This window comes from Dermochelys coriacea, chromosome 13 (genome assembly GCF_009764565.3).
Source record: "Dermochelys coriacea isolate rDerCor1 chromosome 13, rDerCor1.pri.v4, whole genome shotgun sequence".
NCBI classification, from domain to species: domain Eukaryota; kingdom Metazoa; phylum Chordata; order Testudines; family Dermochelyidae; genus Dermochelys; species Dermochelys coriacea.
This window is the reverse complement of record NC_050080.1, coordinates 31,647,890-31,671,862: the sequence shown is the minus strand read 5'-3', so window position 1 is coordinate 31,671,862 and position 23,973 is coordinate 31,647,890. Positions and strand designations below refer to the sequence as shown.

The 23,973-nt window shown below is 50.6% G+C and overlaps 1 protein-coding gene across 2 annotated transcripts in view; it reads left to right on the top strand.

Moving 5' to 3' along the window:
- LOC119842384 (rho GTPase-activating protein 39-like) overlaps nucleotides 1-15,989 on the top strand; it is a 128,245-nt gene extending 112,256 nt beyond the window's left edge. For both annotated transcript variants that reach the window (XM_038370427.2, XM_043495807.1), the window contains exons 6-10: nucleotides 7,981-8,054; nucleotides 9,661-9,860; nucleotides 11,658-11,749; nucleotides 12,954-13,123; nucleotides 13,455-15,989. In XM_038370427.2, the coding sequence (XP_038226355.1) occupies nucleotides 7,981-8,054; nucleotides 9,661-9,860; nucleotides 11,658-11,749; nucleotides 12,954-13,123; nucleotides 13,455-13,649 (731 nt within the window). In that variant the 3' untranslated portion in view covers nucleotides 13,650-15,989. The remainder of the gene's footprint in view (nucleotides 1-7,980; nucleotides 8,055-9,660; nucleotides 9,861-11,657; nucleotides 11,750-12,953; nucleotides 13,124-13,454) is intronic.
- The last annotated feature ends 7,984 nt before the right edge of the window (nucleotides 15,990-23,973 follow it).

Below are 23,973 nucleotides of genomic sequence, written 5' to 3'. Positions count from 1 at the left end.
CTTCAAAATTTCCTTGCGGATGGAAGTTCTGAGACAGTGATCTCCTCCCATGTGGCTTGAGGAAAAAGGCAAGAGAATGGGCTGGGACTCCATTTCTCATTGTATTTCCCAGTCTGTGTGCTTATAGTGTTTCATTTCCAGCTGCTGTATTCAAACCAGCCAGGAGGACATTTTTCTTTCAGCCCTGTGCTCGAGAATTTAGATTGGCTGCTGGATGAACATGTCTGTGCGGGCATGTGGGAGAGAGTGATTGCACGTTTCTCTTGGCCTCTGTGAAGTGTCTGTCTGTTTATTATATTTTTGGCAAGCCTGCCTTCTATTTAATTCACAGCCAGAGAGGTTTCAGTCGCTCTAAGAGGCATAGGTTCACAGAGCTCAGAACTTGTGATGGGGTCACCTAAATTATACGATGAGTGAAAGCTATTCTGTAATACAGAGTGTTTGATTTTAAAAACCCCAAGTGTTTGGAGCTCTGAAGCAAGCTTTGGACATGGCAGGGAATCAAATGGGCAGATCTATACACACCTTTAAAGTAAACAATTAGGGTCTGGCTTGAAATAAAACAAAAGGCCAATAGTTTTGGATCAGTAATCAGTGTTGGGTCAATGCAGATCTCTTTGTGTTGTGCTGCAGATTAGCTGTGTGCAAACTGGCTGCGCTATGCAGCCTCTTTACCCTCCATACTAGCTTATCGTAGGGCAAATCAAACAGTCGTTTGCTGGGGGGGGGCCTCGGTTTCTTCTTAAAGCTCCTAAGGAGCCAAGCTCTGCTGTGACAATATTTCCTTACAGGAGAACCTCAGAGTTGGGAACAGTAGAACCTCAGAGTTACGAACTGACCAGGCAACCACAGACCTCATTTGGAACCGAACTACGTAATCAGGCAGCAGCAGAGACAAAAAAAGAATACAGTAGAGTACTATTTTAAATGTAAACTACTAAAAAAATAAAGGGAAGCTTTAAAAAAAGATTTGACAAGGAAAGGACACAGTTTCTGTACTTGTTTCATTTAAATTAAGATGGTTAAAAGCAGCATTTTTCTTCCACGTAGTAAAGTTTCAAAGCTGTGTTATGTTAATGTTCAGTTGTAAACTTTTGAAAGAATGACCATAACGTTTTGTTCAGAGTTACAAAAAACCTCCAGTCCCAAGGTGTTTGTAGCTCTGGAGTTCTACTGTATTTCATAGAGCCTATGCAAGTCTGATGTGCAACAGATGGAGAGCTGCACTCTGCACCCTCACATCTCCCACACATGGGGATGGTTTTCTCTAGTGTTTGGCTAAGAGAGAAGGAAGCTGCTCCCCTTTGAATTCACTGGTCTTTCCTCTCTCCTTTTGGATTTGTGCATTATGCTACACGGACCCCAGAACCTTAGGTAGGGGTTGGGAACATCAGCATGTACCCTGAGTGCATGACAGCACCACCTCTCCCCAGTCAGACGGTGATTGCTGTCCATGCTGGGGTGAATGCTGGATGGACAGGAATCCACCACCTTGCCCCATCACAATAAAATTACATGCATGCATCCTAGCTTGGGGAGTTTAGGGTCTTTGCAGATTCATCAGCTTCGGTACTTCAGCTAAGGCATTAGAGTTCTGAGTCAATTAGCGTACCAGAGGCTCCGAATCAGGGTGTGTCTATGCAGCCAGTGGCAGCAGGTCCCCGAGCCTGGGTCAACAGACTTGGGCTGCACCGCTGCCCTAACAATAGCTGTGTAGACAGCACTTTGAAGTTATGGCCTTCATGTCTAAGGCTTGATCTACACTAGACCTTATATCACTATAACTAAGTTGCTTAGGGGAATGGAAAATCCACACCTCGAGTGACATTACACCGCCCTAACTCCTAGTGTAGGCAGAGGTAGGTCAACGGGAGGGCTTCTCCTGTCGACAGAGCTACCACCTTTTGGGGAAATGGAGTACCTGAGCCGATGGGAGAAGCCCTCCAATCGGTGTAGACAGCGTCTTCGCTGAAGTGCTACAGTGGCACAGCTGGCCACTGCAGCCTTATAAGTATAGGCAAACTCTCAGATGCTACTAAATTACACTAAGTTTTTGAAAAAAGAAAAGGAGTACTTGTGGCACCTTAGAGACTAACAAATTTATTAGAGCAGAAGCTTTCGTGAGCTACAGCTCACTTCATCGGATGCATTTGGTGGAAAAAACAGAGGAGAGATTTATATACACACACACAGAGAACATGAAACAATGGGTTATCATACACACTGTAAGGAGAGTGATCACTTAAGATAAGCCATCACCAACAGCAGGGGGGGAAGGAGGAAAACCTTTCATGGTGACAAGCAGGTAGGCTAATTCCAGCAGTTAACAAGAATATCAGAGGAACAGTGGGGGGTGGGGTGGGAGGGAGAAATACCATGGGGAAATAGTTTTACTTTGTGTAATGACTCATCCATTCCCAGTCTCTATTCAAGCCTAAGTTAATTGTATCCAGTTTGCAAATTAATTCCAATTCAGCAGTCTCTCGTTGGAGTCTGTTTTTGAAGCTTTTTTGTTGAAGGATAGCCACTCTTAGGTCTGTGATCGAGTGACCAGAGAGATTGAAGTGTTCTCCAACTGGTTTTTGAATGTTATAATTCTTGACGTCTGATTTGTGTCCATTCATTCTTTTACGTAGAGACTGTCCAGTTTGGCCAATGTACATGGCAGAGGGGCATTGCTGGCACATGATGGCATATATCACATTGGTAGATGCGCAGGTGAACGAGCCTCTGATAGTGTGACTGATGTGATTAGGTCCTATGATGGTATCCCCTGAATAGATATGTGGACAGAGTTGGCAACGGGCTTTGTTGCAAGGATAGGTTCCTGGGTTAGTGGTTCTGTTGTGTGGTGTGTGGTTGCTGGTGAGTATTTGCTTCAGATTGGGGGGCTGTCTGTAAGCAAGGACTGGTCTGTCTCCCAAGATCTGAGAGAGCGATGGCTCGTCCTTCAGGATAGGTTGTAGATCCTTGATGATGCGTTGGAGAGGTTTTAGTTGGGGGCTGAAGGTGATGGCTAGTGGCGTTCTGTTGTTTTCTTTGTTGGGCCTGTCCTGTAGTAGGTGACTTCTGGGTACTCTTCTGGCTCTGTCAATCTGTTTCTTCACTTCAGCAGGTGGGTATTGTAGTTGTAGGAATGCATGATAGAGATCTTGTAGGTGTTTGTCTCTGTCTGAGGGGTTGGAGCAAATGCGGTTATATCGTAGCGCTTGGCTGTAGACAATGGATCGAGTGGTATGATCTGGATGAAAGCTAGAGGCATGTAGGTAGGAATAGCGGTCAGTAGGTTTCCGATATAGGGTGGTGTTTATGTGACCATCGCTTATTAGCACCGTAGTGTCCAGGAAGTGGATCTCTTGTGTGGACTGGTCCAGGCTAAAGAAAAAGGACACTAAGCTATCTAAACTACTATATGCCACAAGGGGCCACAACAATGGTTCCCGTAACCCACCCAGCAATATTGTTAATCTATCCAACTATACTCTTAGCCCAGCGGAAGAATCTGTCCTATCTCGGGGCCTCTCCTTTTGCCCCTCCACCCCCACGAACATGATACAGTTCTGTGGTGACCTAGAATCCTATTTTCGACGTCTCAGACTCAAGGAATATTTCCAACACACCTCTGACCAACATATTAACCCACAGAGACCTTCCTGCCAACACTACAAAAAGAAGGATTCTGGGTGGACTCCTCCTGAAGGTCGAAACAGCAGCCTGGATTTCTACATAGACTGCTTCCGCCGACGTGCACGAGCTGAAATTGTGGAAAAGCAGCATCGCTTACCCCATAACCTCAGCCATGCAGAACACAGTGCCATCCACAGCCTCAGAAACAACTCTGACATCATAATCAAAAAGGCTGACAAAGGAGGTGCTGTCGTCATCATGAACAGGTCGGAGTATGAACAAGAGGCTACTAGGCAGCTCTCCAACACCACTTTCTACAAGCCATTACCCTCTGATCCCACTGAGAGTTACCAAAAGAAACTACAGCATTTGCTCAAGAAACTCCCTGAAAAAGCACAAGAACAAATCCGCACAGACACACCCCTGGAGCCCCGACCTGGGGTATTCTATCTGCTACCCAAGATCCATAAACCTGGAAATCCTGGACGCCCCATCATCTCAGGCATTGGCACCCTGACAGCAGGATTGTCTGGCTATGTAGACTCCCTCCTCAGGCCCTTCGTTACCAGCACTCCCAGCTATCTTCGAGACACCACCGATTTCCTGAGGAAACTACAGTCCATTGGTGATCTTCCTAAAAACACCATCCTAGCCACTATGGATGTAGAAGCCCTCTACACCAACATTCCACACAAAGATGGACTACAAGCCGTCAGGAACAGTATCCCCGATACTGTCACGGCTAACCTGGTGGCAGAACTTTGTGACTTTGTCCTGACCCATAACTATTTCACATTTGGTGACAATGTATACCTTCAAATCAGCGGCACTGCGATGGGTACCCGCATGGCCCCACAGTATGCCAACATTTTTATGGCTGACTTAGAACAACGCTTCCTCAGCTCTCGTCCCCTAATGCCCCTACTCTACTTGCGCTACATTGATGACATCTTCATCATCTGGACCCATGGAAAAGAAGCTCTTGAGGAATTCCACCATGATTTCAACAATTTCCATCCCACCATCAACCTCAGCCTGGACCAGTCCACACAAGAGATCCACTTCCTGGACACTACGTTGCTAATAAGCGATGGTCACATAAACACCACCCTATATCGGAAACCTACTGACCGCTATTCCTACCTACATGCCTCTAGCTTTCATCCAGATCATACCACTCGATCCATTGTCTACAGCCAAGCGCTACGATATAACCGCATTTGCTCCAACCCCTCAGACAGAGACAAACACCTACAAGATCTCTATCATGCATTCCTACAACTACAATACCCACCTGCTGAAGTGAAGAAACAGATTGACAGAGCCAGAAGAGTACCCAGAAGTCACCTACTACAGGACAGGCCCAACAAGAAAACAACAGAACGCCACTAGCCATCACCTTCAGCCCCCAACTAAAACCTCTCCAACGCATCATCAAGGATCTACAACCTATCCTGAAGGACGAGCCATCGCTCTCTCAGATCTTGGGAGACAGACCAGTCCTTGCTTACAGACAGCCCCCCAATCTGAAGCAAATACTCACCAGCAACCACACACCACACAACTAACCCAGGAACCTATCCTTGCAACAAAGCCCGTTGCCAACTCTGTCCACATATCTATTCAGGGGATACCATCATAGGACCTAATCACATCAGCCACACTATCAGAGGCTCGTTCACCTGCGCATCTACCAATGTGATATATGCCATCATGTGCCAGCAATGCCCCTCTGCCATGTACATTGGCCAAACCGGACAGTCTCTACGTAAAAGAATGAATGGACACAAATCAGACGTCAAGAATTATAACATTCAAAAACCAGTTGGAGAACACTTCAATCTCTCTGGTCACTCGATCACAGACCTAAGAGTGGCTATACTTCAACAAAAAAGCTTCAAAAACAGACTCCAACGAGAGACTGCTGAATTGGAATTAATTTGCAAACTGGATACAATTAACTTAGGCTTGAATAGAGACTGGGAATGGATGAGTCATTACACAAAGTAAAACTATTTCCCCATGGTATTTCTCCCTCCCACCCCACCCCCCACTGTTCCTCTGATATTCTTGTTAACTGCTGGAATTAGCCTACCTGCTTGTCACCATGAAAGGTTTTCCTCCTTCCCCCCCCTGCTGTTGGTGATGGCTTATCTTAAGTGATCACTCTCCTTACAGTGTGTATGATAAACCCATTGTTTCATGTTCTCTGTGTGTGTGTATATAAATCTCTCCTCTGTTTTTTCCACCAAATGCATCCGATGAAGTGAGCTGTAGCTCACGAAAGCTTATGCTCTAATAAATTTGTTAGTCTCTAAGGTGCCACAAGTACTCCTTTTCTTTTTGCGAATACAGACTAACACGGCTGCTACTCTGAAACCTAAGTTTTTGAACTGACAGTTCTTCACTTATGGCGCCTTGAGGCACATTTCGTACAACCAGGAGACGAGCCATCTTGGTCTGTCCCATGTGGGTCTGCTCCTTGATCCTTGGCTCAGTGCACTGTAATCACTGCTTCACTAGTTACTAGAGCTCAGGGGACCCTGCCTACCCAGTGAGACATTCTGTGCATTTCACCTTGCTGCTTGGGAGGTGATCGTGAGCAAAGGGCGAACATTTGCACGTTTATTTGCTCTTTTGAAATTATTCAGTCATTTCTCCAGTAAATAATTCTTGGTCTTTGACATATAGTACTTTGTGCATACTTGAAATTTGAAGTTCATGCTTGGGTTACATTAGAGTCAGGCATTGTTTCTGTACCTGACTGGATGAACTATGTAGCTAACCAATAAAAATTTGAACTTCAAATTGCATCTTCACATGTAAAATCCACAATTTGCAGTTTGCATTGTTGTTTGCTAGTTTGGCAATTCCCTTTCTGTGAATGTTTGAGTTCAGAATTCACATTTGGAGCCAGTAAAGCTTGTTTACTAGAATATTTGCAGAAAATAAAGATCAATGGGGCATGAAGCACATTAAAACAACAAATGAATACTCAGGGTGATTTTATTCCTTCCAGTATTTATGCAGCTATAAGGATTCACACAGGAAAAATCCTTTTGATGTTTGTGTCATGTAATTTACCTGGATTAAATTAATCAATAAACAATATTGTCTTCCCCAAATGCCCTGGGTGATTCTTTGTTAGGCAGATGAGTTAGGAGAAGCCAGTTACACAATAGCTCCTTTTTTTCGGTTGACAGTATAAATATATTTCTAGCCCACACCCCCTTCTGTAAACAAACCCTCTGCTCCATGGCTCAGGCCTCGGAGCCAGCTCCCAGGGCTGAGCGATAATTAAACCGGAGTCGTTGGTGCATGTGCTGATTCAGTTGGGTTCCCAGCTCTTTATCCTGGTGAAGAGAGACGTGAAGGCAAGACCCAGGGGCAAGGGAAGGGATCTCTCCCTCTGCATGTAGATGATGCTTGTTCTTAATCGAGGGCTCAGGCAAAGGAAAGTTGTGTTCTCCTTTGGGCAGGGCCCTCTACCAGCCTCTGCATTGGCCAGTTGCTGCTCCAGGCAGCGTGCTGCCATCTCCATGTGCCCTGCCAGTGATACATGCACAGGGCACTTACCCTACATCTCACTCTGAGAATTAGCTCTGTGTTCAGAAGTTCCTTTGACAGGGTGCACGTATGGTCAGAGCGCGCCAGACACAGCTAGGCTGGTGCCTGCAGAAGGGGATGTGGAGCCAGACACTTGCGCTCTCCTGGGTGCACATAGTGTGTTCAGATGATCAAAGTAGCTGTGCAGCGGTGTGGCAATTGGTGCTTGGAGCATTGGGAGCCCTCAGCAGTGGGATGCAAGGTTCAGATCCATGTGCTTTGAGCCAGAACACTGAGCACCACGAGCTCCAGGGACTGGGCTTCTAATGGCACTGCCAGCAGGCTAGGACAGCCGTGCTGCTCGCAGGGCCAGGAGGGTGCAGGGCACTGGGATGAACCTAGGGCAGTGGCACTAGACTGCTCCGCAGGTTATTCCAGCTAGAAGCAGCTGTTAAAAGAAATGCAGAGAGCTCTTGCAACGCACCTACAGCACTTGAGGGAGGACTCATTAGTTTTGGGGTACAGTAAGGGAACGGTGCCCCTCCAGACTGTATCTCAGAGGAAGTAAGGGGAGGGGTTGGGGGTTTTTGCAAGTGCAAACCCTGCCCAAATAATACAGGTTCATTTCAGAGCCCATAGACTCAGATGTTTCTTGTCCTTCCCGGGGTGCAGAGCCCAGCTCTTTGGGAGGGACAGAGCCCAGGGGCCCTGTCAAGAGAACCCCCAGTATTCACAGTGACCGCATTTTTCCTCTGGGGGTCTGACGGTGCCATGGGACTGACCAGCATGTCTCTCTCTCCCCACTAGGTTTGCCCATCAGCACATACGCCAGGTTCTGTTACCGGAAGCTGCAGAAGGTGGCAGTTACTGGGGGCAAGAAGGTGAGGCACCTACTGTGCCCTGGAGGCTTTGCTCTAACGTCTCGCGTTGTCTTCTCCAGCACCCACGGTCTCCAGCATGCCAGACACTAATGGGTTCCTTCAGGCCCTCGGCCCCCAGGGTGCTGTCCTGTATTAGAGGTGGGAACTGGGCTGCAGGGGGTGAGGGGATTCAAAGCCACACAGTGGTTGAGGCCTGACTCCCAGACTCTGTTCCCCTGATAGTACCCTGCCTGGGTGTTACCGGCAGGGAGCATGCAGGGTGCTCATGGGGCCCAGCAGGCAGGTCCTGTAGGGGAATATTCCTGGCCCATGTGGCGCAAACAGTGCTCAGCTTTCCCTGGGAAGAGCAGGCACTGCCCATCCCATGGGGGGGAGGGGATAGCTCATGTGGGGCTGGCAGCTGCATTTCCCTGCAAGCAGTGTGGGTCTCATTTTAAACATTCCTAGAAGGGGGAGGGCCAGGAACAGCCCACTTCACCCCCTCCCCCCCGCCCTCGTGGAGTGCCATGCTTGTCATACAGCCTGCCCTCCAGCAGCACCTGTCTCGAGAAATTGGATCCCAGAGAGGCTGGATTTTGTCACATTTCCCCGGGGGCCTCTGCGCAGTGAGGGCTCCATGGAGAGGGAGGAGGCACTGACACATCCGTCGGGTGGTAGCAGGGGCCCAGCCCCCTGGCAGGACAGGAAATGTACCGGTATGTGTTCCGCACAGCTCCAGCTGGAGCTCTGTCCGTGGCACTCCAGGCAGTCAGGAGGAGGTTTCCTTTTACCCCTCCTCAACCTTGTTGGCAGAGCTGAGCTCTGCTGGGCTGCAACTGTTCTGCAGACTGCATGGTGCCGTTGGTCATTTCAGCACCAGTGTAGGCTAGAGGCGGTTTGATTTTCCCCTTTGCCATGTGAAATTAATAGAAGTTGGGTCAGTAAAAGATATTACCTCTTCCACCTTGTCTCTCTAATGTGAAATTAAGTTAGTTTCTTCATCAACATTTTCCAGAAGCCACAGGTTTTGAGTGTCCAGCTGGAGCTTGATTTTTGGAGGTGCTCAGTGCCTCTGCAAATCAGGCTTCTACATGTCAAAAGATGGGCACACAAAGATCCCCTGGAAATGGAGAGAGCCTGGAATTCGCCTCTGCATTTGGACTGTTTGCTTTCCCATGTTCCATTGCCAAGAGGTATTTGAATGAAATAGCTGATATAATGAATGTGTGCCCCCTGCTGGCCCTGCAGCAGCATCTGTTCACAGCCCATCCCCAAAACCGAGCTTATCCCTGCTGCTGCCACAACACTGTGGATCCTGGCAGGGGCGCAGGAATATTTCCCAAATGGAAAAGATGAGAACATGGAAACAGAACCAGGAAGTAACACTTGAGCCACCCTCAAATCTCTCCGACCCACAGCCGGCAGCCTCCCCGCTCTCCTGGGGCCTAACGCATTCGAGCTCCTTGTCCTTGCACATGCCCTTTGCATAACGGGGATTCTGTTGCAGGACTTCCTATAAGCACATGGCCCTGCGGCCATCTGGTCATCTTCCACGTGAGCCATGGCCTCCATGCCCCAGAGATACGACATTATAGCACGAGTTAACAAATATTTTCTGTGCCCTTAGGGCCTCCGTAAACCAATGATGGAGGAGATAACACACGCCAGAAATGCCATTGTGACGCCATCGCTGTTTGGGAGCTCTCTGGAGGAAATCATGTTACGGCAGCAGGACATGTATCCGGGGAACAAGCTGCCCTGGGTACAGATTCAGCTGTCTCAGCAAGTCCTGGCCCTGGGGGGAGAACAGACTGAAGGAATATTCAGGTGAGCTTTAGGAATGGTGGCTATTTCACTAAGTAGAACTCTGGCTCTGTCCACATTTCAGACCAGTCAGAAGTGCAGGTACAAGCAGGAGCTGTCCCTGCTCCACCCAAAACTGCTCTCACTCAATCAGCAGAAAGTCACCTCTCCAGTACTATAGACCCTGGCTGCCACACCATAATGGTTCCCTTGCCCCAGCTGTCCCAACCCAGGCTTTCTGCCTGGGGCTTCCTCCGACCTCTCGTCTCTGCAGCTGGGGTAACGAGCGTCTGCACCAGTGAGTGAGCAGAACCCTGCTATTCCAGCAGGATCAGCCCCACTCACGGGGATGTGTTTCAGGCACGTGCCACCAGCAGTCCCTCAAAGGAGCATTAGGCCCTTAGCATGCATCACAGGAGATATTTTCTTCTGCAGACACTGTATGAATGATTTGAGCTGCTTGGGATGGTGGGTGAATCTCAAGAGCTCCTGGCACAGTGTTGCGCTTACAGTTGATCAAGTGATTGTGGTTGGACAGCTCTGGGAGTGAGGCCGAGCGCTGGGATGGCCAGGCAGACATGCTGGTAAAGATCATTCTGCGCCAGCAGCGTTAGTGAGGCTTGGGGGGTGGTATCGTGCTGGCTCTGCAAGGTGTATTCTGTCCAGCTGAGTCTAGAGATGTTGTGTGTCACTGCCCTGAGCCACATAAAATCCTGGCAGAGGGAGCACAGTACTAATCACAAATTTCTCTGGCACAAAGCTGGGGCTGAAGTTCGGCAAAACACCGTAATTCTTGTGTCCCACTGGCCAGTGTAATCCACAGGAAAGGGCTCTACAGGAAAGCCTAGATTAGCTAGATCCTGCAGACAGACTGAAGTTGGTGCCAGCCTCACCCTATGGATGAACTTGCACATCCCTGGGAGGGAAGGGGCAGAGCTGCTGGGTGCTTGTATTCCTGTTTCCATATTACTGCTGCACGTAACAGCAGGGACCTGCAAGGAGGCCTTGCACCCTGAACCCCAGGAAGGATTTTGCTGGCCAGTCACTGGGATAGCTGTAGCTTCCATGTTCGGCACTCTAATATCGTTTAAACATCTGGCAGTGAACTTAGCACAGTAGCCCTAATCATCACTTCTCCCTCAGGTACGGCGGGTAAGGAACAATTTGAAAGCAGTTACTGGTAATTACCAAACCATTGGATCTCCCTAAATAGCCTCTGCACAAAGGCAGATTGCAGGGCCATGTAAAATACTCCCTAACTGTTACATGTGATTCCGAGTCACTGAACTCATGCTGACTACTTCAGCACATAGGAAGCTTCTGTCTTGATGGTGAGTAGGACTTTGCCAATTCAGCTCCCATGTGAACATGTGAGAAAGGAGAGATTTAAATGAGATTGTAAGCTAAATTCTGTAAATGTGTGGTTAAGAACTCATGTAGAGTCCCACATATCAATCACCCCATTAAAATACTGACCTGGCCTAAAGCAGCCTTCAGATCACTGCATCCCCCAGACCTACTCTGTACCATCAGACTGACCTACTGCTAGAAGCGTGGCATCAGAAAACCAGCAGCTCCGACTGGGAGAGACTGGCAGGGGGTTTCTGAAGGGCTATTTGAAATTGACTTGGATAAGAAACAGCAGAGACTTGCTGAGTAAATGTTTCTGCGAGTGCTGCTAGCCTGCAAATTCACCTCTGCAGGGCTCCTCCCAGTGACAGTCTCACACCCATGGCTGCTAGCTTCCTCCAACAAGGCGGCTTGCTCTGCAGTCCATTTGGACTCAAAGTCTGGTTGCTGTATTTCTGGGTTTGCTTTCAGAATACCTGGCGACATTGATGAAGTCAACGCATTGAAACTGCAAGTGGATCAGTGGAGGATCCCCAACAACCTCAGTGATCCCAATATACCAGGTATGAGGACTGGATAGCTATGTAGCTATGGGCTAGTCCAGAATAACATGTGCAGAGTGTGCTTCTGAGGCAGTGTGAGAACACAGGAGACACGCAGCTGGGTGGTGGCCAGGTGCAGGACCTTGCACTCAGGCACTGCAGGCACGGCTGGGTGGTGGGAAGAGCCAGAGCCCTGCACTCAGGCACTGCAGACACGGCTGGGTCGTGGGAAGAGCCAGGGCCCTGCACTCAGGCACTGCAGACAGGGCTGGGTCGTGGGAAGAGCCAGGGCCCTGCACTCGGGCACTGCAGACACGGCTGCGTGGTGGGAAGAGGCAGGACCCTGCACTCGGGCACTGCAGACACGGCTGGGTGGTGGGAAGAGGCAGGGCCCTGCACTGGGCACTGCAGACACGGCTGGGTGGTGGGAAGAGGCAGGATCTGGTCCTGTCAGAGAGCAGCAGCTAGGCAGGGCTGCGCCTGGCGGGTCCTTGTAACACGGGGCAGGGAGGGACTCCTGGGTCCCTGGCTCCAGTCCCAACTATCACAGGCGACCACATGATGTAATTTTGGATGAAAGATGCCAGTGAGTATTGACGTGCTCAAGTGAGTCAGTAGGTGGCACTTTCTGCTCCACAGAGTAACTGGGGCGGTTCTGCGGCTGGTGTCAGCTGTGTGCCGAGAGGCGGATGTTCAGAGATCAAATCAGAATTCGCTTGTGGTCAGCAATATTGTCAACCCCACATATCATGAGGCTGGCTTCCGTGTAAGCAGTGCAGAGTCCTGGTTCTTGGCTTTCTGCTGGCTGAGCCCTTAGGCCATGCTTGGGGACACGTTCAAGCTGTTCTCTGCAACGCGGAGGCCAGACTCATTTGAAGCGAGATTTGCTCTGCTGCAGGTTCCTGACTCAGCAGCAGCTTTAAGAAAAACATCAAATATCGTGAGATGCAATGAAATCAAGAGTTGGAAACGCTGGGGCAGTAAAGATCCCGTGTTACTTTCCCACGGGCAGCTCTGGGCAAATTCCCACTCGAGCCATTCCATTGTGCCCGCAGCGCCCTTGCGGTCTGTCAGCATGGCCCAGCGTCGGCCGGCATTTTGTCTGGGTGTGCTGCTGTGTCCTGTCAAACTGCAGGAGACGACGGAGTGTAACTCATGTCCTGGTTGGGGTAGGCGTGTTGGCCTGTTTTCATGCCCCCTTCCCCCGTTCTGCCTTCCCTCCCAGCCTCCCTGCTGAAGCTGTGGTACCGGGAGCTAGAGGAGCCAGTCATCCCCCAGCCGTTCTACAGCGAGTGCATCAGCAACTACGAGAACCCCGCGGCCGCCGTCGCAGTGGTGCAGCTTCTGCCAGAGCTCAACAGACTGGTCCTGTGTTACCTCATCCACTTCCTGCAGGTGAGCACCCCTCCCTGCCCCACCACCACCCTCACCCCCAGCTGCGTGCTGGGGGCTTTGGCCCTGGGCATCTTGCCTCTTATTCCATGAGCAGAATGTGTTAATTCCCAGCCCGGTCTGACATGGAGCAGGGCTGGTCCCTCCCAAGGATCACCCTGGGAAGCCCTCTGACCCCGGCCCCACATGCACGCTGCAGGACTTCCATCTGGAGAAGCGTCTGCAGCCTCATGCGCCAGCTGCCCCCCCCGGAATGAGGCCTGGTTCCCTGGGCCTGACTGCTTCCCCCCCTTGCCCCGTTGTTCTGGCTGAATCTTCTCCTCTCGCCTCACAGATCTTTGCTCAGCCATCTAATGTGGGCAAGACAAAGATGGATGTGAACAACCTGGCCATGGTGATGGCCCCCAACTGCCTGCGCTGCCAGTCCAATGACCCCCGGGTCATCTTCGAGAACACCCGCAAGGAGATGTCCTTCCTGCGCATGCTCATTGTGCACTTGGACACTAGCTTCATCAAAGGGGTGGTGTGAGGGGCTGGCCCCCCATGGGGGGCTGCGGGGAGGAGAGCACGAGGGCTGGCCCCCCCAGGACTCGTCACCAGAGATAGTACGAGGGTGCAGAATGCCCGCTCCAGGCTCTGGTTCCCAGCTCTAGGATTTCTACCATCGTTCCTGTTGTGGCAACAGCATCAGTGTAAACTGGGGGAGTGTGGGAGGGCTCAGGACTCGCCGGCGGAGTGGCTGGCCAGCGCTAGGGAGTCTGGAGTGTGGTGCTGGCTCCGTCGGGCCATGCTTAGTGCGGAGTCACCCAGTGGCTCCTATGTCATTGGGAATGGGGAAGCTGCTGCACCAGCAGCTCCAAATCAGGGGTGCAAGCTGGAGCAGAGGCTTCCGCCAGGGGACTGGTTAAGAGTGTGGGTCTGACACCCTTATTGATGTGCCTTAGTGCAAAGGGTGGGTGACTGGGGATCAGGAGACATGGTCAGGGCGGGGCCCTCGTGTCCCTTCCCTTCCCTTCCTGCCCCTGCCATATGGTGGCAATAAGAGCTGTTTCCATTGCAGGAACAACCCCAGATAACTCACGGTCTGCTTCCCATCTGCCTGGCAGTGTCTGCAGACACCTGGCCTCCCAGGGCTGTTTCGTGCTGACTTAGTCCTGCTTGAGCAGCCAGGAGAGACTCCCCAAGCATGGGTGACTCCCTGAGGTCGTAGGGCCAACCCTTCTACATCTCCTGGGATGAGGCGAATGATGTCAGGGGTCTTCTGTCTTTGGCCAGTCCCCCCAGAATGGCCATGGAGGTCTTTGGAGCTGGTATATGACGGAGCAGCAGCTCACTGGCCTGTGGGTCAAAGAGCTAGAAAGGTGGCGGATTTGCACCAAGCACCGCTCCTCCAGGCTGGAAGACCGATGCGCTGTCTAGTGGGTGGGGAGGACACTTACTGGTAACAAGTGATCGCTAGGTTAGCGTGTGCTGTTTTGCTCAGAGGTATGAGAGGGCTTGCTCCAGGCTCGCTATACCAAGCACTATACTCTGTCCGCTGCGTGCCTGAGCCAGGAGTCACCCCTGCATTCTGCCCACTGTCCCTATTACCGCCAAGGCAGCTTGCTCCATAAGTCGTCAAACCAGGAAAGCAAGCCAGAGCAGCTGGTGTGTTTCAGAGGCTGGCTGGATGGGGTGGTCTCCGAAAGGCTGTGGCTGACTGAATTTGTTAGTGCCATAAATGCTCTGGGCCAGTGAGAGTGTGGTGAGCCACAGCGAGGAGGGGGTGTCTTTCTGAGGCTGCTTAATGGGAGCATGTGGGTTTCCCCTTGGCCTCCAGCCAGTCACACATTCTTTCACAGACTGTAACTCCTAATTATGTGGTGTCCATTGCTGAGACTGTTCTTTTTTAAGCATTTTCTCTACCAGTGGCAGGCCTGTTATGGGCCAGATCTCTGAGCCTTGTGGTTGTTTGTACAGCACTACACCCGCCAGTGGTATCCAAAGCCATATTCACGCTTGTGCCTGCAGATTCCCCTCGTCCCAGTCGTGTTTCTCATGTAGGTGCCTTCTCCTGACTGTAAACCATTTGCGCAGTAGGATACGTTCCAGCTGGCAGATGAATTTAAAGGCTACTCTCTGCTCATGGCTGAGCACAGGTTTCAGACAGTCGGTGTGACACGTACAGGGACCTCGGAACACTTGTAGCTTATTAAGTTGATGAGTCAGGGAGTCCTGGGGTGCAAGATCTTCAGCCAGAGTCTGGCCTGTGCCCTGTAGAACCAGGGGCCAAGTGTTCCTCCTTGTACCAGATGCGAGGTGCTGGTATACTGGGTTAGGAAGTCCCTGCTCCTCAGGTCACAACTGATCGGTCTGTCATGGGTGCCAGAAAGGGTTCAGGGAGGGGCTGCTTCCCAATCTCACCCCGCTGCAGAGCTAGGAAGCAAGTCAGCTCCTCTGGCTTCCACAAGAGGGTGTCAAATTTACGCAGCTGCTTCCTCCCTGAATGGTCCCTGCAGTTCACGTACCAGCCCTGGGTCACTGGGAAATTGAAATTGTTAAACAGTGCTCAGGGTGTCACATCCTCACCCCAAATCAGCTGGAATGTTTGCTCATGCCTGGCTCAGGATCCCCTTTCATTGGGTTGTAGATACGCACCTGTCCCAGGGCTGTCAACTGCAGCTAACAACATTGTGGGCAATGATTCAAATTCTTCCTTGCCCTTCGGTGTAGCAGATAGACATTTGCCGCTGTCTATATCAACCCTTTTTGCCAGGGCTGTAAAATAGGCTAAGGAATTACACTGGATATTGTTTTCTTTTTTGCCAGTCAGTTTGTAAATGTGAACCCAATGAAGCAGCCTCTCCTCTGTTGCAAGAGTCATTAAAAATTCAGTGGCAAACCCTCATCCCTCCTGTGCATTTTTTAAGCTTGATTCATCCACGTGGAGTTTCCTTTTCCAGTGGTGGATGAGCTGTGGTGTGAGCATTCGCAGATGGACACAGGCTGCTGCTCAAACTCAGCAGGTTGTGTGGGAACCTCTGGATCTTTTCCCCATCCCTGTTGCAAGAAGAAAGCTGGGAACAGTCTGTATTCTGGAGCTGTTTCACTCTCTGGAGTTGCTTTAAGAATGTGGTGATCCCATTTTGCTGTGCTGTTCTATATGATGAATATTAGAGCAGTTCCCAGAAACAACTCTGCTACTCATCTTTCATGGCTGAAATGTCCCAGGCTTGGGCTCTGTCGTCAATTTGTGTGTGTGAAAGTTTAAATCTCTTCAGCCCTTTCAGGTATGAAAGCATCAAAAATTTACATTTTCTTCATTGTAGTTATAGTGTTGCCCCTCTACCAGACAGTAGAAGATTCTGGGACCTTGCTGCTTGGGGTCCTGTTGGAGGAGAAATCAGTGATGTAGAATCTGGGAATGGGTTACGTGTAATTTTGTTTTATTTACACACACACACACATGTACGTCCTGGAACAGAGGATGTCAAACAGTGTGCAGGGCAATCCCTTCTTCCAGGAATCTCCACCCTACACCTGCTTCCCAGGGATTAACTCTACATCAAGAATTGACTCCAGTCAGAGATCAACACTGAAAGCAAACTCCTGTGCTCATACAGGTCCCTCTAGGTAGAACAAAGTTAGCAATACACAACACCAACTTGTCTCTTTCGAGGAGATGCAGCTGTGTATTCCACTTAGGTGTGCGCATACCACCACGCCAGAGAAATTGCCTAGCAGTACCTGTAGAGGGGCTGCACTTGTGGCTGTGGCCTCTCCCCTGGCTATATGAGGCAGCACCTCCCTGACCCCCCCTCAGTTCCTTCTCACCACCTGTGGCTGGAGTCAGAGCTCTGTGTGGTTGTAGACACATAACCTTGCAAATAGTTTAGTTTTCTAGTTGTATATGGTTCGTAGTGCCCTTGGTGTTAGAGGTAGTTTGTTTCCCTGAGAGGACCACAGCAGGTTTAAACATTGTCCTTCGTGCAGAGGAGTGATTCCCACATACACAGTTTGCTCTGTCTTGGCGCGGATCATTTAAGAAAGAGCTCGGCTGGCTCAGGACCTTTGCCTGAAGCAGTACCTGCTCGAACAGTCCATGCGGCTTGCTTCAGTATTGAGGCCCTCATCAAGTCGGAGATGGCCCTTGGGCTGCAAGAGCACTGCTGCTTCTCGTTCTGGAGCAGGCCCCTCCCCGAAGAAACCCCCTCCCATTTTACCCCACACCCGATCATCCCTCAGGTCATCCTCAAGCTGAAGGCAGATTGAGGCAAGCTCATTCTCATTGCCCTGGCCGGGACAGTGCTGGTTCTCTGATTTTCTAATGCTATGGATTCAGCCTCCCATACAGCTTCCTCTCCAGCCTGACCTGCTTGCTCAGAGTCACAGCCGTACCTTGCATGCTGTACTCAGCTCCCTACATCTCATGGGGCAGCTACTGCGTGGCTGAATGAAGAGGAGGAGCAATGTTTGGTGGTCGTCCAACAAGTCCTGCTCAACAGTCAGAAATCCTCTAGCAGAATGGCCTATGTAGTGAAATAGAAGAGTTTTTTGATGTGGTCCTTACCCTGTTCAGGGAAAATCAGTCTTCTCTAATGCCCTGGTGATGAGATTCCTAAAATGGCATTCCTGTCTACATCCTCTGGTCCAAGAGCTGTTTCCCAAGGCAGCTCTGATGTGTCCTCCATTTGAGCCCCTACTGTCTTGTCCACTACCCCTCTTGTGTCAGAAAATTGCTTGGCTGGTAGCAATTACATCTGCAAGGCAGGCATGTGAGTTGCAGGCTCTGATGGCAGAACCTCCTTATATGCAATTCTCCAAAGACAAGGTGACTTTATGATCCCACCCAAAATCTTTGTCTAAAGTGGTCTCTCCATTTACCAGGCAGCAAATTTACCTGTGTTTTTTCCTAAGCCACATTCATCTCCATAGGAGCAGCATCTCCCAATTTTGGATATTAGGCAATGTCTAGCCTTCTGTCTGGCTACAACTAAACCATTTCTTGCTTCGCCTCACCTGTCTGTGTCATATGCACACTGCATAAAGGGTCAAGCGGTCTCTTCACAGACCATCTCTAAATGGGTAACATCCTGTATCAAGACTATATACGAGATAACTTCAGCTATGGCCCTCAACAGGTTCATTTAACAAGACCGCAAGCAAGGTCAATAGCATTCCTCAGTGACATTTCCATATTGCCCATTTGCAGGGCTGTTACCTGGTCATACATACATACTTTTACAAACAATTACACCATTACCACATCTTCCCTAGTTTGCAGATGCAAACTTCAGAAGGGCGGTCCTGCAATTCTTATTTAGGTAGACTCTGAGCCCCATCTCCTGGGAGAGGCACTGCTTGTGAGTCACCTCTGTAGAATACACGGCTGCATCTACTCGAAGACTAAATGGTTACTGTAACTGTATTTCTTCGAGATGTGATGCAGATGTGTATTCCACAATCCAACCTTCATCCCCTCTGCACTGGAGGCTCTTCTCATGGGCTTTCTACATGAAGTAACGGAGCAGGGTTGGGATGGCACTACCTCATCTAGCTAAGGGAGGGGCCACAGCCACGAGGCACAAACGCCACTCTTCAATGGGTACTGCCAGGCAACTTCTCCAACTCCGGTGCCCTGGGCGTGCACATACCTAACTAGAACACACGTCTACATCACATCTCACGGAACCACAGTTCCAGTCAGTAACCGTTTCTTCCCAGGACTGAGCATTTGTTCGTATGCTTGGAAAATTCTGGGTAACAGTGCCACCTGGTGAGACTGGTCTTAGCACCACTTCTAAATGGTCTTCCCCCTTTTATTCCTGTTTTTGAGGAGGAATAATAATTCTAATGCAGGGAATTGTTAAATGTGAAATGTTCCATGGCAGGTGCTTTGGGCAGCCTTAAAAATGTGGTTCTGAATTACAAAAGTGCTGAACCTCTACCCTGCCAGCTCATGGGCAGGTGTGTGTGAGACAGAGATCTCAGGGAGGCCTGTGCCCTGACATCAGCCCTGAGGCAGGATAGATTGCATGAGCAAACACCTTCCACGAGTCTAGGAATCATGGTCTACTGGCCAGAGCACTGGACTAGGCCTGAAGAGACCTGGGCTCTATTCCCAGCTCAACCACAGATTTGTATGACCTCAGGAAAGCCATTTAGCCTCTCTGTGCTCCAGCTCCCCATCTGTAAAAAGGGATAATAATCCCCTCCTGCCGTCCAGGAGTGCAGGCAGGAGAAATACATTAAAGACTGTCAGGTGCTCAGAAGGCCAAGTATGTGCCCAGGTAAAAAGGCCTGAATCAACCCCTCCTGAATTAGCCCCTCAGGAGGCGGAGGCAGGGCCCAGAGTCCCACAAATGGGAGAGTCCCACTCATGCACTCAGATTTCCAGGTTGTCGGAGCTTTGTTCCAAATGTCAGATGAACTTGAGGGGAACAAGCCCTGGAGGACCTTGGAGCTTGAGCCTCTACTGCCTGAACTAAAGAACAGCTTCCTTAGCTGGGAGGCTGGAGCAGACTCCCAAACCTCTAAGTGATCCAGCCCGTCAATCAGGGACAGAGTCAGCCTGGGTTATACAAGCATTGAGTATTTGTGGGCCGAAAGCACCATTCCAGTGAGCTCTCCGGCCCTGAGATGTGGATGCCTCTAGGCTGGACAAAGAAGCCAGGCTTGGAGAAACGAGCTAACTGGCCCAAGGAGGCAGAATTCCATCAGGGCTTGGATGCTGAGGAAGAATCAGACACTCAGTCCATCCCTGGCCCTCTGTCTGCAAAGGCCATTCGCACTGGAGAACCCGAGGCAGGGGACCTCTCCTATAGAAAAGAGCTGATTTTGCTTCAGGAGTGAAGAAGCCCAATTTATGTGTTAAAGTTCTTAGCTCCGGTAACGAGACACTACAATAAATACCATTTTGACCCCATTTGGGATACTGTGTCTCAAAAACAAGTTTAGCCTTACTGCAATTGGTCCACTCACCACTAGGCAGCCCCTCATGGCTAGGCAGGACATTGCAGCTCTCTCAAGGGGCAACGGTCACTGTGCAAGTTTCTCTGTCTCATAATTTGCCCCTCCAGTCAGGTCACCATTTTAAGTCCACCCTTTCCAAGGTCACAGTTATCTAAACTAAAAGTCAAAAAGGTCTTTAAGAAGAAAACAAATCCTTCCACCCTCACTGGGGCCAGGAGTGGAGGAAATGCCCTAAAAGGGGGAGGGGCTCCCACAGGCACCCGAATCATGGCCCTGCTCCCCCCCACACACCATGCCACCCCCGAGACCCTGCCCTCAGACTGCCCCTTCCCTCTGAGGCCCTGCCCTCGCACTCCTTCTTCCGTCCAAGACCTTGCCCCCCATTCACTCCTCCACACCCTCACCCCATCACTTGCCCTTATGGTCAGTAAAAAGTGGGAAGAGCCCTAGCCCCCCCTTTTCCTGCGTCCCTGCCTTGGGTTCTTCCTCAGCCTGTCTCCAGCTCAGGCTACAATCCCCTCGGTGGGCTCAATAACCATTTCTGAGGCCAGTCCGGGAACCCAGTCTCTCTCAACTCTCTCTGGGTTCCAGCACAAGGCCCTGTACCCAAAGGTGCCGACTCTGTGGGTGCTCCAGGGCTGGAGAACCGACGGGGAAAAATTGGTGGGTGCTCTGCATCCACCGGCAGCTCCCCACCCCACCCCAGCTCACCTCTGCCTCTGCTCCACTCCACCGCCTCCCCTGAGTGCACCGCCGCATCCTGCTTCTCCCCTCTCCCTCCCAGCACTTGTGTCGCAAAACAGCTGTTTTGCACGGCAAGCCTGGGAGGGAGGGGGAACACGGTGCACTTGGGGGAGGAGGCAGGGCCAGGGGCGGGGATTTGGGGAGGGATCCAATAGGGCCAGGGAGGGGTGGAGTTGGGGCGGGGCAGGACCAGGGGTCGCGAGCACCCATCGACGCTGACAAAAGTTAGCGCCTGTGCCTGTACCAACAGCTTGTTCTGCTCCTTGACCTTTGCTGTGGTTTTCCCTGGGTCACTTTCTACCTTTCTTCCCCTCTTGGTCTCCTAGTCACATACCTGGTTAGCCAGGGGCTCTCAGCCTTCCCTACCTCGGGAGCTTTCCTTCCTGCTGAGCTGCCTACCTAGCTTTCACTCCAGCTCTGTCCCCTGCTGGGCTTTGTCACCACTTAAGCCTAGCCCTTCATGAGGGATTGCCTGATTCCTGTGCGGGGAGGGGCTCATTCTGTAACCAGGTTGGCTTAGCCCCAGGCTCACCAGCCCACTGTTACATACACCCACCCACTTAGAACCTTTCCACCCGAGGGGCAAATTTTACTGCTGTCCAAGCTTCATTCCTTGTCTTCTCATTGGTGTCGCTGGCCACATGCTTGTATGGCCTGGACCCTGGCCACCTCTAGTCCCCTTCAGCTTACCCATCATAATTAGGAGGCGATCCTTCTCTTCTGCAACGGCCCGACACTCCTGCAGCAACTCATTCTCATTAACAGCTGCTTGCATGGCCTGTTCTGAAGCCACTAGCTTCTTGTTCTGGGCCCCAGTGCTCGAAGCACCACAGGTCTGGCAGGAGGACTCTGAGAAAAACGAGGCTTACACACAGCTGTGAGTTATTGGCTTTACTGAAGGTTAGTGATCCACCCACAACAGGAACTCCAAGCATCACAGTCATGAAGGCGGGGAACCCAGCACGCCGGAGCTTTCCTTGGGACGGAGTCCAACAGAGGGGCAGACAAGCAGCGTTAATAAGCACTACACAAAAACAGCTCATGAATATAGAATTAGGTACTTCCCAAAGAGGGGGCTTTCCGCTACCTGGCAAAGAGCCATGCAAAGCAGCTATGTCCTTCAATAACTATCTATATCCCACAATAACAAAGCAGCTGTGTCCTTCGGCTCAAGAAAGCAGAAATTCCCTAGCTAGGCCATAACAAAGTCTTCCACAGTCCCTTACACTTCTCCTAAAGCCTTTTTGCTTCTGCCGCTGCATCCGTCAGAGACTTTTCCATCAGGATCTGAGGACCCACTGTGGACGGTCCCTCCCTTGTATTTGTCCCTACTTTGGCCTGCTTCATCTCTGTGCCAACCATTTCATCCTTCAGCTGCCTGCAACACCCTCCTGAGCATGCTGATTTAATGTCTTCAAGGTCCATGTCTGTCACCACAGTGCCTGCCTCAAGAGCATTTGGGCCACAGGACATCCTCTTTTCTTTCTACATGCTTGAGACCCCACCCCTCCTTTTGCCACCCTGCAGTTTTCTAGGGGGGCAGTGTCTTTTTATATGGCCTGCTTCTCTGCACCAAAACCAAATAACTCTGGTCCCCCTCTTGGCATTAGGCCATGCTTGTCCTGGTTCTCACGCCCTGCTCTCTTGGGTTAACCTCAGTACAGCTCACATAGGGCCATGCTCTCATGTTGTGCCTTTTTTATCCACAGGCATGGCAGATCCTAAATTGTGCCTCTGGCCTCCTAGCCCCTGCGTATCCTTTTCTTTCACAGCCCTTGTGGCTGCAGATGATTTCCCTTTGCAGGATCTCTAACAGATATTGCTGCTGCTGCTCCTCCAAGATAGGCAGATTCCCCACTGCTTCTCTTCATTCTCTAGGAGCTTCTGGAGAACCACCTGGACCTGCTTTGGTTACTGAGCTGCCCCCTGGAACTGAAGTGGGAGGGCGGACTTTTCTTCAGCAAACACGGCGTCTGCATATTTTGGCTATATCATCCCTCCTTGATGGAGGGAGGGTCACAGACCCTACCAACTATGCCAGCTTCCCCTCATGGCCATTGGTCACTCTATGGCCCCTGCCTCTGTTTTCCACTTTTCCAGGTCTCCTTAAATAAACTCAGCACAGTCCACAGGAAATTAAAACATTCCCTGCCTGGGTCCAATTTATTCAGTCCTCAGGTGCACGCTAGCACTCTAGGCTTAACCCCAGTTCAGTGCCTCTCCCTTAGCTGGGAGGTTTCCAGCCCTCTTTCTCAGACCTGGGTCACAGTTCAGTGTCTGCAGGAGCCAAACTTGCTTCCTGCAGCTGTTTCTTCAAAGCAGCTCCAGCTCCTCAGGCTGCTGTTTCCTGGTCATTTCTGCCTCCACCAGCCTTTTGTATTGGATTCACCTGATCCCTCTCAGGTGGGGCTCGTCTTGTAATCAAACTGGTTTAGTCCCAAGCTCTCCAGGCCATGGGCAAACCACTCTGTTTCACTTACACTTCCTCATCTCCCGCCAACAGGGGCAAGGCTCTAAACGTACTGACTTGGCCTCACTAGCATCCCGCTCGGTCCCACTGGCACCTCACAGACAGATTCAGTGAGGAGAGAGGACACCCTGGATGATGTCAAATGTTGACACACAAAGATTTTGGAGACAAGCAGAGAAAGCAAGAGCTCCTCACAGAGAAGGAGGATGGAGTCTGAGTTAAGCACCTCACTATTTGCAAATCGTTTGTTTCCAAGGGAGGTGTATGGTGGGTTCTTTAACCTGAAGCCCAGTCTTTCCACACCACCACTTTAGTAGGTTTCAGAGTAGCAGCCGTGTTAGTCTATATTCGCAAAAAGAAAAGGAGGACTTGTGGCACCTTAGAGACTAACAAATTTATTTGAGCATAAGCTTTCGTGAGCTACAGCTCACTTCATCGGATGCATTCAGTGGAAAATACAGTGGGGAGATTTATATACACAGAGAACATGAATCAATGGGTGTTACCATACACACTGTAAGGTGAGTGATCACTTAAGGTGAGCTATTACCAGCAGGAGAGCGGGGGGGGGGGAGTGGAAAAACCTTTTGTAGTGATAATCAAGGTGGGCCATTTCCAGCAGTTAACAAGAACGTCTGAGGAACAGCGGGGGGTAGGGGGGAGGAATAAACAAGGGGAAATAGTTTTA